Source organism: Panthera leo, chromosome A2, assembly GCF_018350215.1.
Source record: "Panthera leo isolate Ple1 chromosome A2, P.leo_Ple1_pat1.1, whole genome shotgun sequence".
Classification (NCBI taxonomy): domain Eukaryota; kingdom Metazoa; phylum Chordata; class Mammalia; order Carnivora; family Felidae; genus Panthera; species Panthera leo.
Window position 1 is genome coordinate 148,588,903 of NC_056680.1, and position 14,539 is coordinate 148,603,441.

Here is a 14,539-nt window from a genome sequence, read left to right on the forward strand (position 1 = left end):
TTTTGCTACTTTTGAAAATGGCTGAGCAAATACAAGGATTTAAAAGTTATAAAGCAAAGGCAAATTACGGGGAGTTTAGGAAACTCGAGGGAAAAAGAGATTTGAGGACAATATGAGGTCAGGGAAAATAAAATGAAGACAAGAATAAAAAGGAGTTGAAGAAGACACAACAGGTCGGCACAGATGAATGAACGAGCCTGACAATAACCCACCACAATAAGGAATCAGAGCTAACATTACAGGCAGTTACTCTGTGCCGAGTACTGTTCTAAAACAAAGGTGTGACCCGGACCGATTGTTCCTTATTTTTTAAATTCCCAGACACATACTCCAGCTCCCATTAAATATCTCAAATTGATGGTCTGCAACTTTAGTACAGAAAGCTGGCGGTGAAGGAATCTCTGAATACGGACCCTGAAGGCGTCCCTACCAGCCAGGACGGTGAGGGGCTGTGCTTTGGATGTTATCTCCACAGGAGAGACGCTGGAGGAAGAGGATAGTTAGAGGAGGTGGCTCTCGCTCAGCAGTTTTACAACAAAAAAGTGGAAGCACGCAGAATTTGCTAATGAAACTCTCCATCAAGGGAAGACAGCCACTGGGAGGGACTCCGCACCTCCCACCCCCCCCACCGCCAAATGCCTGCCTGGCTGCAGACATCCTCCCTGGCATGTTGTTTTGGGACTCGTTTTCCTGTTCCAAGTTTCCATATTGCTTTTAATTTGACTTCACCTACAGGGACCTGGGGGTTCGTGAAGGTTCTTCTTCCCCGGGGGTCGTTCCTGGCTAGCAGACACACGAGGTTCACACCGACTGAGCACAATCGTCTCCTATAGAGAACTGTGGCTCAGAATACACCATTAGTAGCCTATTAAAAGTACTTGATCCTTCAACGACATCAGAAAAACGTGTATTTCATTTGAAATGACATATGACGACTCAGTACTTTTTGTCTTCCCCAGGTTCAAAAAATTGCTTACATTATAAAACAAAGCCTCCTTAGAGTGCTTCCCAAATTGTTTGTATAGGGTCTCCTGGAAAATACCCATCCTTGCTGACATCAGAAGAGCAAAAGTCAGTGCCCCTATACCTAAAAAACAAAAATTGGGTTATAAGAATTAGATTTGCTCATTTCCAGACGTTTTCCTAAAGAACATTGTTTAAAGTTCTACATATATTACAAACTAGTTGTAGAACATGCACAAAATTTTTAAAAGAAATAAAAATTAACTACAATATTACTACCCACTCCTTAATAGCTTGCTCTATCTCCCTACATACATTTATTTATTTATTTTATGCAGAAAACAGGATCAGAGTGAATATACAATTTTATATCTTGCTTTCTTCATGATCTTTTTCTTGGATTTTCCTTCAAGTCGTTTATTAAAATTTTTTCAAAGGTATGAATTAATGGCTCCTAATATTATTGTATCACATAGAAACCATAGTTAAATGTATTATTATAACATGAGCCTCATTAGGTTACTTCCAGTTATTTTACCAAAATCAATGTCCATCTTTCTACATAAATCTTTAAACAAAATGTTGATTATTTCCTTAGGACAAACTTTCCAAAATGGAATTACTGACTCAAAAGTTGTAGCTATTTTAAAAACTCAACACAGCCATTTTTTTCCAGAAAGGCTGTGTCAATTTCTACCGTAAACAGGTTATACAAAAATGGCTGTCTTACTTCACCCTCAGCAGCAATGAGGATAATAATAAATGATTATCCAATTTGATAGAGCGAAAATAAAAAGGGACTGCACTTTGGTTTCAATTTGCATTTCTTTGATGCCAAGACTACTGAGGCCGAACATACAATGATCAGACACTAATGTTTTCCCCATGAATTGTGTGTTCGTATCCTTTGCAACTTTTTCTTGTTGGATAAAGCGTTTTTCCAACAGCTCATAAAGATCTTTCTATGCTAAGAACAACAACCTAAAAGGATGAAGTCTCAAAGCCAAGAAGCAGGGAGAACAGAGTCCTTTCATTGCTACTTCTCTTCCACTTGGTCTCAATCTGGTACTGCTGCTACCTGGCTAAGCAGGAAAGAGTTTCACCTCCGTGTCATCCAGTGTGAGGCCAGAGCTCTGCAGGGGTTGTCTCGTGACTTCCACAAAGAGATACTTGTATTTTTCAAGATTCCCTAGGAGACTCTGCTGATCAGTCAGGTTTGGGAACACTCATTAGGGAGAAGCTAACTTATGAAGAAAATGAATCTAAGATTCAGAAATGAGCCCCTTGGAAATTTCAAGAGCCAACTGCTCGAACGTGCCCTTCGTATGTAGAAGCTCCTGCTCAGCAGACAGCTCATGAAGTAATGGACACTCGAAGCAGTGCTCCCAGTGAGTGTGACAGGCAACCAGAAACTATTCCAGTGGCAGCCGTGGAAATATGGATCCATGTTGTAGAACACGCTACCCTGAACACGGACATTGTCTTTCTTTCATGTTCCGAACACCAAAGGTCAGAGACAGACGACGACCCCGGGTGCCTCTCTCCTCTGTGGCATCATCTGCGTAGCCAAAGCTTCTTGCCAAGAAACCTGTCCCTTAGGAGAAAGTTCAGCCAACAGAACTGCAGAGGCAATTAGCTTCATTGTAATTACTGTACTTGCCTAGTAACCACCTTAGAAATGCCTGGAATCCGTCATTCTCGCTGGAGCTGGACTGGGAGGTCTAGGAAATAAGAAAAATACTCGGTATAGAGTCTAGAACTACATGCAAGGTGCTTGGGTACAAAGGAAATATCTGTGTTACCCAGTCACCGCCACTCTTTTCTTGCAGAGACCCGAATCCTTCTATTGCATAAGCATTTAAGTTTATTGCGTCAATAATAGGTACCTGTGCCCCCACGGCAAGGAGTGAGTATAAATAATTTGTGAAGTGATTCTTACCACCTGCTTTGCTGACATGAAAGTGCAAATAAATATCCCCACAGACACCAGGGCAATGGAGGTATATTTGAATATGCTGTATCTGCAAAAACAAGAACCAGAACACCTTAGGAAAAAAGCACAGATCTGAATTTCCACACTATGTTCACAGTCCGATGGAGCCTAAGAGTAAAAATCACCAAAACATGGCTGAGGGGATCACTTTCTAGCAGACTTCCCACGTAAGGCCATGTGAGAAACAATCAGGATGCTGGCTGGTGTCTAAACAACACCCAATCTTAGTGCTGCTTAAAAGAGTTTCCATCGGTCGGTGGACCGATAGATCGTTTCATCAGAAAACAAGAACCAAAAATGACACAGACCAGACATGACATTCCATTCTGCTCAAGAGTCCAAATGAAAGCCCGACTGAGATCTTAACTGCCACCTGTTTCTCCTGTCTTCAGGGGGCCCAGACCTGAGTGTCAAGGAACCTGAGTGTCAGGGGGCCCAGACCTAAGTGACAAGAGGAAGAACAGAGTATCACGGCCAAGTAGCAGGATTCAGTGCTCAAAAAAAAAAAAAAAAATCATTCAACTTGTCCATTTTCAGGAAAGGATTTTGTAAATCATGTCTGAATGACTCGACTGTTGCTTTTATTTTATTATTATTTTTTTTATTTTAGAGAGAGAGCATGTGTCCAAGTGGGGGAGGTCGGAGGGAGAGGATCTTAAGCAGCTAAATGTGGAGCCAGACTCAGGGCTTGATCCCACAAGCCTGGGCTCACGATCTGAGCCAAAATCAAGAGTCAGACACCCAACCGACTAAGCCACCCAGGCGCTCCTATGTTTTTAAATGCTGGCACAGTTGGATAAAGGGAGGACTATGACACTAATAGGACTACTGGCAGTAAGAAGAGTGGCATTTCCTATTAACTGGAACAACATCGTTAACATCCCTCTTGGGCTCTTAGTGATAAAGCAAAAGGACTCAGGCAAGAATGAAAGGAAATTAAACTTACAGGAGGAACCATCAGAGGTTTTCCAGTCAAATACTTTGTACACTTCTGGTCATATCACCTCATAAAAGGCCAAAAGGACCGGCTGAGCAGCAGCTCAAGGGGCCAACAGCACCACGCCAGAGGAGAGGGCAGGGTGAGGAAACAGGCGCTGGAGGAGGCAGATACAAAAGTAAGGGAGCTCTTCGGTCTGGAAAGACCAAGATCGGGAGAGGTTTGGAACTGTGGCCTGAAAATTCATGAAAATTAATGAGTATGGACTTGGTCTTCAAAGCCTAGAAAGAGGAAAACACTGTGAACCTAAGAGGCCCTACTCAGGTTAAACAAGAGGAGATACTAACTTACTAAGTCATGGTAGTAGATAGTTACCTTAGGGAAATTCCTGCTTTTTGGGGAGCACACACCAAGGGGCGTCAAAAAGGCTTACTTGGATAGATTCAAGATGACAGACCCAAAATAAGTTCTTAAGGGAAACGGAGATGTTTGAGAAAGGCCCAGGACATTTCGGAGCACTGTCCAGAGAATACATTCCTTTTATAACATGTCCTTTGGTATCCCTGTTATGAGCAAAATCAAAGGCTGAAAGGACTGCAGGTCTGTCCCAACGTGAATTCTACACATTGTCAAGAAGCGTGGCAGTCACTTCGATGTAACGAACCTGACCAGGATATATGAATGCTCACCTGGAGAGAAGCTAGAAATCAGTTACAATCATACCTATCTGGGGGAATACAGAAGCCTCAGAAGATAAAGGGTTCGTGATAAGGAGCCTATCAAGACAGGACAACGATCTTTCTCGTGACACAGCCCTTATTTCTTAAAAACTCTAGATTCCCACACAGAATTCTAATACTGGGGTCTAGGACAGAAAAGTTGGCATAAGCTTGTACGGTTGTGATCTTAACAGTGAGGGTGAACTTTCCCTGAGAAGTGTTCCAGACTGAATGTGCTGACTCTCCCCAGTGCCCCACCTCCTTGGGGGCATGGGGTAAGGCTCAGGACACAAGTGGAAGGCAAACACTTTGAGAAAGCATCTCAGGGCCTTCTGGTATTCCCAACCATATCCCAGAGAAAGCCACTGGCGACAACCACATAGAACAATCCTGAAACTTTTCATTCTATCTTCTTGGCCATTTGGGCCTTTGTTAGGAATTTTCTTTCCAACATGGATGATCATGCTATACTCATAAACACCTTCTATGACACCACTGTCCCAGCACTTCCATGAAGCTGAAAATGTTCCATATCTGGGTTCTCCAACAGGGTCACCACCGGCCACGTGGGCTATAGGCAGGTAAAATGTGACTACTGGGACCAAGATACAAGTATTTATTTAATTAAATTTAAATGTAAACGGTCTCATGTAGCTAGTAGACACCACACAGGAGTGAAGTTCTAAATCAATTGGTTATGTAGGTTACTGTGGTACTAAAGACTCAATGATGACAAGAGTTCTACCCAGAGAAAATGCTGCTCCACAGCGACAGGTGGGGCCCCTTACCCGGTCCACGGCCTCAAGATGCATGTCACTGTCACAGAGAGAGCTGAGAAACAAGGAATTATCAAGAGCAAACTTATCATCACTACAAGAAAAGGAATCCAGCTGATGGATGGGGCTCAGGATAGCCTTTCTAGACATAAAATACAAAAGTGTATTGTTTACCTTTTCTTCAAAATGATAATTCCTAGGATCATGTTGGCAATTAGAGAACCCTATAAAAGGAGACAACAGTAACAGTTTTAGTGCCCTAGGAAAGCAAATAATTCCAGATAAATATGAACATGGACAAGCGGGCAAAAGAGCCGAGGAGGAGGAGGTCAGGATGAATAATAAGGTTCACTTGTTCTTATAATGGCAAAAAGTACAAACCACATAAATCTCTTACGTAAAATAATAAAATCTTTCAAAGATAACAATAAGAAAAATGGCCAATTCTCTAAATACCGGTCAGAGCAGAAACTAAGGCTAGCCGAAATAAATTATATTGTAGACTTATTGTGAAATTTTCCATCTGAATTATGAGAGTTTTAATAAACTTCTCCTCACCCTCGGTTTCAAATAATGAAAGAAGTCATGCAGGGATGTCTTTCTCTTCTTTGGAAAGGTGGCGATCAATCAGCAAGTCTTTACTGAAAGTCTACTACACGTCCAATGCTTTGAAGGTTATCTACGTAATTATAATTAGGGCTAAAAAGTCCCTTTGGGGATAGCACCTTCGATCTCACAAAAATCTCAAGACTACACAGAAGTGCTGTAATTCCAATGACAACCCATCTCGCATTTTTCTGCCATTCTAACTACACTCCCCTTGAAGTCTTCCCTGTTCTTCAGGGAGCACACTGTTCTTATTTATATACCAAACTACATGCAGATCTCCCACCAAACACTAGTGGAAGAAGAAAATGTCTGCTGCTTTGGGAGAAACCCTACCTTCATCAAAAATTTCCCTTTAATTGTCTCAAGTCTCTTGCTTAAAAAAAAAAAAATTGATTATATATATACACATATATACATATACATACACATATGCATATGTGTATATATACATATGTGTATATATATGTGTGTGTGTATATATATATATATAATCAGAAAAGGGATGTATCTATTTTATGTACTAAGAGTAAATGTAATTTTATGAAAGAAACCAAAATTGATGAGTAATAAGTTAAATAACATTCATACCAAGTCTGAATATAAAATCAGCCAGATGAAAGAAATTTAACATAAAATCTGTGTCCCGGCAACATTTTAGCTCCTTTTACTGATCATTCTTAAGACTTCAGAGGGCTAAAAGTCAACTGTCCACCTTTTACCTTACTTTGCAGATGAAAGCCAGCCTATGCTCACTCATCCAGGACATCTATTCTTATACCCTAGACTTTACTTACTACAAGACTTTTCTACTTTTGCCAAGTGTTCAATCTACCCTCTTGGCTTCATCTTCTGAAAGAACATACACATGGGAGCCGGCAGCACTTACAGATCTAAATATCATATGCAGGGGCATGGCGATGTTGAGATTCAGGGCATAGTTGTTCACCACGCTGACAGTGAAGAACATGGTGACCATCACAGCATAGTACCTGAAATGCAGACATCACAGCACATCACACAAAATCTACTTCAAGAAAATCAAGTGTAGAAGGAAATCAATCTTTGTGGTTAGAAAGGTTATTTTGTTTTAGTTCCTCTATATTAAGAGACTGTATCACTATTATAATGTGAAGTCAATACTAAGTACATATAAAAATACATCACAAAGCTAGACTAAGATGGAAAAAGTCTGAATTACAGAGTATGTTTCGAGGAATACTATTTTAATCTTTTTCAAGGACACTCTCTAAGTATTTTTCAAGCAATTTAAAACTAGTATTCAAAAAATGTTATCTGATGGGGCGCCTGGGTCACTTAGTTGGCTAGGCATCCAACTATCGATTTTGGCTCACATCATGATCTCACAGTTCATAGGTTCGAGCCCCGTGTCAGGCTCTGGGGCTGACAGCACGAGCCTGCTTGGGATTCTCTCTCCCTCTCTCTCTGCCCTTCCTCTGCTTGAGTGCACGTACTCTTTCTCTCAAAATAAATAAACATTTTAAAAAATGTTACCTGATAGACATCAACAGATTTTTTTTTTTAATTTTTTTACTTATTTTTGAGACAGAGAGAGACAGAGCATGAACAGGGGAGGGGTAGAGAGAGAGGGAGACACAGAATCTGAAACAGGCTCCAGGCTCTGAGCTGTCAGCACAGAGCCCGACGCGGGGCTAGAACTCACAGACCGCGAGATCATGACCTGAGCCAAAGTCGGACGCTCAACCGACCGAGCCACCCAGGCGCCCCTCAACAGATTTTTGTAAGTGAATGGACAATTATCATCATCAGTTCTTTGTATGGAATGGTCAATTCTCTCAACTATTTCTTCTACACACTTGTTTCTCCTATTAATTTTCACTACTCTTTTCTAAAGTAAAGATTTGCTAAATTAAGGATGACTGTTAAGATTATCTCACATTCCGAACCAGTGGCCTCCGAATTAATGAGGATATTATTTGGCATAGATCTGTATTTAAAATCACAGTCCCTGTTTTTGACAGTTTATAGGTCTTTAAATAATAATAAAAGCAAAAGCTAAAAAAAAATTAAAAAAAATCAGTAACCCTAATCACTTAGAAAGATAAAGGGACAAATACAAACGAACAATTATGAACAAATAAATGAATTGAATGAAATAAGTAACTTTGCACTTGTATGTCCCATTTTTATCTAGAAAATACTTCAAATGCCTTTCATCCCTATCAGGTTAAGCCATATGAAACTGCCATTTTTTTGGTAGGTCAAAAGGGCTGAAAAGCAGCAATGTCATATGATTCAACCTCATACATTCAAAAGGAGAAAAAAATATTTAAAATAAATGACTAAAGAATGCATGGCAAAGGAAAGCAAGTGCTTCCAAATCCTTCAGGACATGTTCAAAGTCCTTGAGCACAGACCCACCCACCCCCCCACCCCCCACCTTTCTCATCTTTTCACGGGTGAAGAACCACAGCACTGAGACTCCAGGGATCTTCCTAGACAAGAATCTACTTGATGATGCTGGTTAGATGTGAAGCTGAATGCCCTCACAAGCAGCCATGCCAGGGCTAAGCTAACACAGTCTGGAGAGTTTGACAGGTTTCACGATGAACGCAGGACACAGCATTACACACACTCAAAGTTACTGGTTATCAAAAGAAAACCACAGGCCCCAAACAGTGTCACATAGGTTAAGGACCCAAGTCAGTACACCAAGACTTAATTCCTAACCCAACTGCAGTTTCTATCCCCCAAGAATGTAACCCTGAACCAGTCAATGTAGAGTTTCCTGGTCAATACTAGGGAGTTGACTGATAGACCCCTTCTACTCCCCTTGGAAGGCAACCTTGCCTAAACAGCACACATCTTGCTAATAAATTCCGTTCTTTTTTAATTTTAATTTTTTTAAGTTTACTTTGAGAGAGAAAGAGTGCATAAGTGGGGGGCGGGGGGCAGAGAGAGGTAGAAAGAGAGTATCCCAAGCAGGCTCCACACTGTCAGCACAGAGCCCTACACTGGGCTTGAATTCACGAGCCAGGAGATCATGACCTAAGCCGAAACCAAGAGTCGGATGCTTAACCGACTGAGCCACCCAAGCGTCCCTCCTTTCTTTTTTTAAAATGCCTTCTCTCTGAGGGCACCTGGGTGGCTCAGTTGGTTAAGCATCTGACTCTTGATCTGGGCTCAGGTCATGATCTCATGGTTCAGGAGATTGAGTCCCCTATAGGGCTCTGTGCTGACAGCTAAGGCCTCCCCTCTCTCTCTCTCTCTCTCTCTCTCTCTCTCTAAAAATAAATAAACATTTTTTTTTTTTTAATAAATGCCTTCTCTCTGCCCTTGAAAACCATTTTCTTGTTTACTTGGTGGAGCTCCCCTCTACTTGCTAGATAGAATGCCGTCCATTCATGAAGAGTTTAAGAAAGCCTGTTAAATCTTCAAGTTCACTTGGTTAAATTTTTTTTCTAAACACATTTGGTAGCAACGTCAGGATCCAAAGGGAACTTCTGATGGTGTTCAGGGACAGGCAGAAACACAGGCATGGCGCCCTGAGAACTCTTCTGAGTTTTCTCTTTCTGGCCATTTCCAAGAGCCAGTGGTAAGTCCCTCCTGGTTTCAGCTCTGCTCTTTCTGCATTTGAGCTACCAATCTGATTAGCTTCCCAGAACAGAGTTAACAGGTCTAGAGGGACAGGAGGATCTAACAGCACTGGTCCTTAGCTCTGGGTTCGGTCTGCAGTACCACATTGTAATCCCTTCCCCAGTTCCAGTCCATGCCCCCCATTTACCAGAGTTTGGAGTTTTAGTCCTTTACCCCTTTCCAGTGTGCAGTCTCCCTGAAGGGAGTCTGCTGGTTTGGTCTACGTGGGCAATTGTCAGTTTTGTCCCTGGTCTTTTCTTGGCCAGTGCAGAGTAACATCTTTTGCTGACTCCTGGTGTGTTAAGGGACACGTCTTTGTTGGTCGTTTTGTGTAAACAAAGGCTTAGCCTGGAGATCCTTAAATTCAACAGAGTCAAGCCCACCACCTTCTGGCAAGGCTGCCTATTTTAGGTCTAAAAACTATGGTGCCAGAAGCTGTGAACAGCAACACAAATAGCGATACTAAAAAGAACCTAGAATTACAATGGCCAGGATGGAGAATGTTCCAGTTAGGTAAGGCCATTTAAGAAGTGCATTTGAAAGAAAGGATTCCCAAATTAGACACAACGGGATACCTATTTTTACATGGCAAGCAGAAGCCTCCAAAATGTTTCAAAATTCCCGAAGTTTTATTAAAAAGATTCAGTGTAAAAAGCTCATTAAATTGAGAAAAGGTACTTAAAACAAGACTGTAAGGCCAGTGTAACCCTACTGTTCCCCTCTATCCTTTGAGTACTCATCCTGGTCAACCTGGGTGAACTGCCTTTTACTCTAAAGAGACTATTCAGCAGTCACTTGCAGAATAAGACTAATTGAGGCTATAGGTGATACTCTTCAGATATCTTTCACTCCATGGTCAAAGGTCAAACTAAGGTCCATACTTGAATAATTTTTTTAATGTTTATTTATCTTTGAGAGAGAGAGAGAGAGAGAGAGAGAGAATCTGAAGCATGTTCCAGGCTCTGAGCTGTCAGCACAGAGCCTGACCCAGGGCTTGAACTCGTGAGCTGCAGGATCATAACCTGAGCCAAAGTCGGACGCTTAACCAACTGAGCCACCCAGGACCCCCTTTAGTTGAGTAACTTCTTAAACCTAGGGAGGATCCTCAAGAGTTTTTGTAAATATATTACCTGAGCCCAGCTGAGAGAGGAAAATAAAAATCTGCATTGTCTCTTCCTTTCCAAATCCAGTTCCAATGGTTACTGATCCTTTCTCTCACGGAAACAGCTATTTCCCTGCTTGTCTCCTTTTATATCCTAAGAACTTGACTGGCTTTCTGCCTGCCTGGGGCATGCAGGCAGTTGATTCTTTCCTCGGCTATTGTTGAGAGTGACTCTAGATTCTCCCAAGACAGTATCTTTTACACCCTTTCTGAGGACCCCTCTTGGGTCCATTGTTTAATCCTCCCAGAATTATTTACTGTTTGCCCTGACAAAATATTTGAAAGGATTTAATAACTTTATAATCAAGAATTGGTTGCTGATATTCAGAGCCTGACAGCAATTTTTATGTCAAGGCCTTCTCCCCCAAGCTATTATGAACCTGGAGACAAAGAAGACATTCTCATTTTTTTAAAAAGACTTTTTAAAAGTAATCTCTATACCCAGGAGCTGGAACTCACAACCCTGTGATCAAGAGTCACAGGCTCTATCAACTGAGCAAGCCAGGCACCCTGAAAGAAGACATTCTTTTTTTTTTTAAGTTTATTTATTTATTTTGAGAGAGACGGAGAGAGCGAGCAGGGGAGGGATAGAGAGAGAGGGAGAGAGAGAATCCCAAGCAGGCTCCATGCTGTCAGTACAGAGCCCCAGATGGGGCTTGAACTAACAAACCGTGAGACGCCAAAACCAAGAGTCAGACGCTTAACCAACCGAGCCACCCAGCCGCCCAAAGAAGATACTCTTATAGCTAGATGGGTGTGTCAGTAGTTTGATATCATTTAGGGGACAATCCAATTCTTTGAGGAATTAGTAGCTGTTCTTGTTTTATAAATCTAGTCTTTACAAAACCAGAGCTGTGGTTCAAAACTATTCAGACTACCAATCCCTTTTGCCAATCCCCAAACCTACCCTATCTCAAAAGTCTTGTAAGTGTAAAAATTCCGACTTTAAGGGAACAAAAATCCTAGTAAGAGAAGCTTTTATTCTTTCTCCGTGCCTTTAAGATGTAAATGTCCAATGTTCTCCAAGGTCTTCTCTAGGAAATTCTATCTGGTCCATCCCTTTAAAATGCAAATTTCAGAAGCGCCTGGGTGGCTCAGCCGGTTAAGCAGTTAAGCGTCCAACTTTTCGCTTAGGTCATGATCTCACGGTTTGTGAGTTCAAGCCCTGCATCGCGCTCTGAGCCTGCGGCCTGCTCTGGATTCTCGGTCTCCCTCTCTCTCTGACCCTCCCCCACTTACACTCTGTGTGTGTGTCTCTCTCAAAAATAAACATTTAAAAAAATTGTTTTAAATGCAAATTTCAGGTGGGGCGCCTGGATGGCTCATACAGTTAAGCTTCCGACTTCAGCTCAGGTCATGATCTAGCGGTTAGTGAGTTGGAGCTCAGTGACAGGCTCTGTGCTGAAAGCTCAGAGCCTGGAGCAGGCATCAGATTCTGTGTCTCCCTCTATCTCTGCCCCTCCCCAACTCTCATTGTCTGTCTCTCTCTCTCAAAAATAAAAAAAAAAAAAAACATTCTTAAAAAAATTTTTAAAAAGAAAAAAGGAAAAAACAAAAGGAGGAGAGGTTATTTGGAAACTCAACTTGCCAAAGAGAAATACAAATCTTAGGTGTCTTCATAAATACTAGAAAAATCTTTAGCTATCTAGACTGATAACCTTATCCCACCTACCAGAAAAACAACTTGGATCTAACTTTTAGAATTAGTAAATTCCGTACCTATTTCACAGCAATACTTTAAAACCTGAAGCTATAAGGGCTCTCTGTCTATATGTTCACGTGTACCTGCATTTACATGCTGTAATTCTGTGCTATTTTCTACTTCTAGATGGTCTTGCTAAAATTAATTTGTAAGAGCTCTATTTAGTTGGTTTGAGGGCAAGCACTTGTAAGGATTGGGCATTCTAAAATTCTCAAACAGACACTAATCCAAACATATTACAAGTTCACATGGTCTGAAAAGAAATATTCGATATAAAAGCTAGTTTAAGGTTGATGGCTTAATTAAAACAGATATGTCTTTACAGTTAAAACACTACATATAAAACGTATTCTCCTTGAGTTTACTAGCCAAGTAAGTTCATGTTGTCTCTTATAAGATCTGTCAACAAAAATTAATAGCTTAGGATAATGGCTGGCTTTGTCTAATGTTTAATACAGCTTTTACAGGTAATCTAAAAATAGTTACCAGGGCACCTGACTCAGTTGGTAGAACATGCGACTGATCTCAGGGTCAAGTTCAAACCCCACAATGGGCATAGAGCTTACTTAAAAATAATCATAGTTATTAAAGACAAGTAAATTAAACAACATAAACAACATAAAGTTTATAAATTAGCTTTTCTATGATATTTATGTCTACTTATAGAGTTTTCTCTTTTTTTTTTTGGTAAGCTAAAACCTTAAAGTTTTGCTGAGTTAGGTTAAATGATGAGTTAAGCTAAAATCATTAAAAATCTAGCTCATTTCCAGAAGTAGAAGTGATGAAGGAGCATAAGGCAAGCTGACACCCTACAAACTATCTTCCCCCACCCCCATCCCTAGGTGGGATATGTTTTATATTCCTCAGGCACTCCTTGCTGCCCAAGAACAAAGCAAAGGACAGAAAACAAATGGTTAAACTGACAGTCTCCATCAGTTTACAAATATCTTAGTAAATTACAAGAAAAAGGCAATCTTATCAATAGCCTAACCTCCATGAACTCCCTCCGGTCTTAATGATAATGCTTTCCTAGAGGGAAAAACCACCTTAGCTTGATAATAGCTAGGCCTCCAGTAATTATCTTTAGCATATGGAAAATCCCTTTAAAAAACCTCCTCTTGACTTAATCTCTCCTAACTCCACAGTACGCAACCCCAGTGCAACTCTTTCTGCCCAGGGGTCCTGTCCCATGCTTTATTTAATAAAATCACCTTTTTGCACAGAAGCCGTCTTCAAGAATTCTTTCTTGGCCATCAGCTCTGAACCCCACCATCACTCCAAAACCCCACCAGGAAGATCCTAGGCTCTCCTCATACTAGAAAACTATCAAATCACCCTAAATACTCAGAAATTGACCTGAAGACTAGCAGACGAAGTCCACAACTAAAGGTAGAGAAGAGCCACATCAAAGAAGGTAGGAAGTGCAGATATAAGGTTTGGGAGAGACATGAATCCAGGCCACTATGGTGGGGAAGGAGCTGTGGTCACGGAGAAGGACAAGAGATAGAGTAACACGTGGGAACAGACTAACCCAAACATACTACAAGTTCACATGGTCTGAAAAAAAATATTCGAGATAAAAGCTAGTTTGAGGTTGATGGCTTAATTAAAACAGACCTGTCTTTACAATTACATGGGGAGAGCATGGGGAAAACGAATCCCCACAGCAATTGGCCTGGACAGTGAGAGGGGCTGAATTTCATGAGTTCTCGCAACCAGGCTTAAAGCCTGGAGTTCTAAAGGTCAGCAGGCTTGGCTCCAACAGAGCCCCAAAGCACTGGGCCTGCTCTTAGACCCAAGGCAGGGTAAATAGCCTGAGGACATACAGTGATTTGAAGAGTGCCTGGGGCACACAGTGCTGAGGTTAGTTGCTCCTCTGAGACTCGTCCCAGAGAGGCAGCTAACAGAGACCCCTCTGGGGGTACAAAGGAACTGGCAGGAGGCTTTCCCTCCCCTGTCCCTCAGCATAAACACAGAACCATGTCCAAGAACCAGCCCAGCAGACACTGGCCACCTAACCTGCTGACAAGGCTGGAACTGCCCCTCCCAGTCATGCTTGCCTC

General features: G+C 41.5%; 1 protein-coding gene across 1 annotated transcript in view; it reads right to left on the bottom strand.

Annotated features, from left to right (window-relative positions):
• Positions 1 to 14,539, bottom strand: part of SLC35B4 (solute carrier family 35 member B4) — a 35,832-nt gene that overhangs the window by 5,587 nt on the left and 15,706 nt on the right. Inside the window, exons 3-7 of the mRNA XM_042925188.1 lie at positions 6,884 to 6,986; positions 5,563 to 5,612; positions 2,903 to 2,984; positions 2,624 to 2,684; positions 978 to 1,087 (exon numbers count right to left, since the gene is read on the bottom strand). Of these exons, the coding sequence (XP_042781122.1) occupies positions 978 to 1,087; positions 2,624 to 2,684; positions 2,903 to 2,984; positions 5,563 to 5,612; positions 6,884 to 6,986 (406 nt within the window). The remainder of the gene's footprint in view (positions 1 to 977; positions 1,088 to 2,623; positions 2,685 to 2,902; positions 2,985 to 5,562; positions 5,613 to 6,883; positions 6,987 to 14,539) is intronic.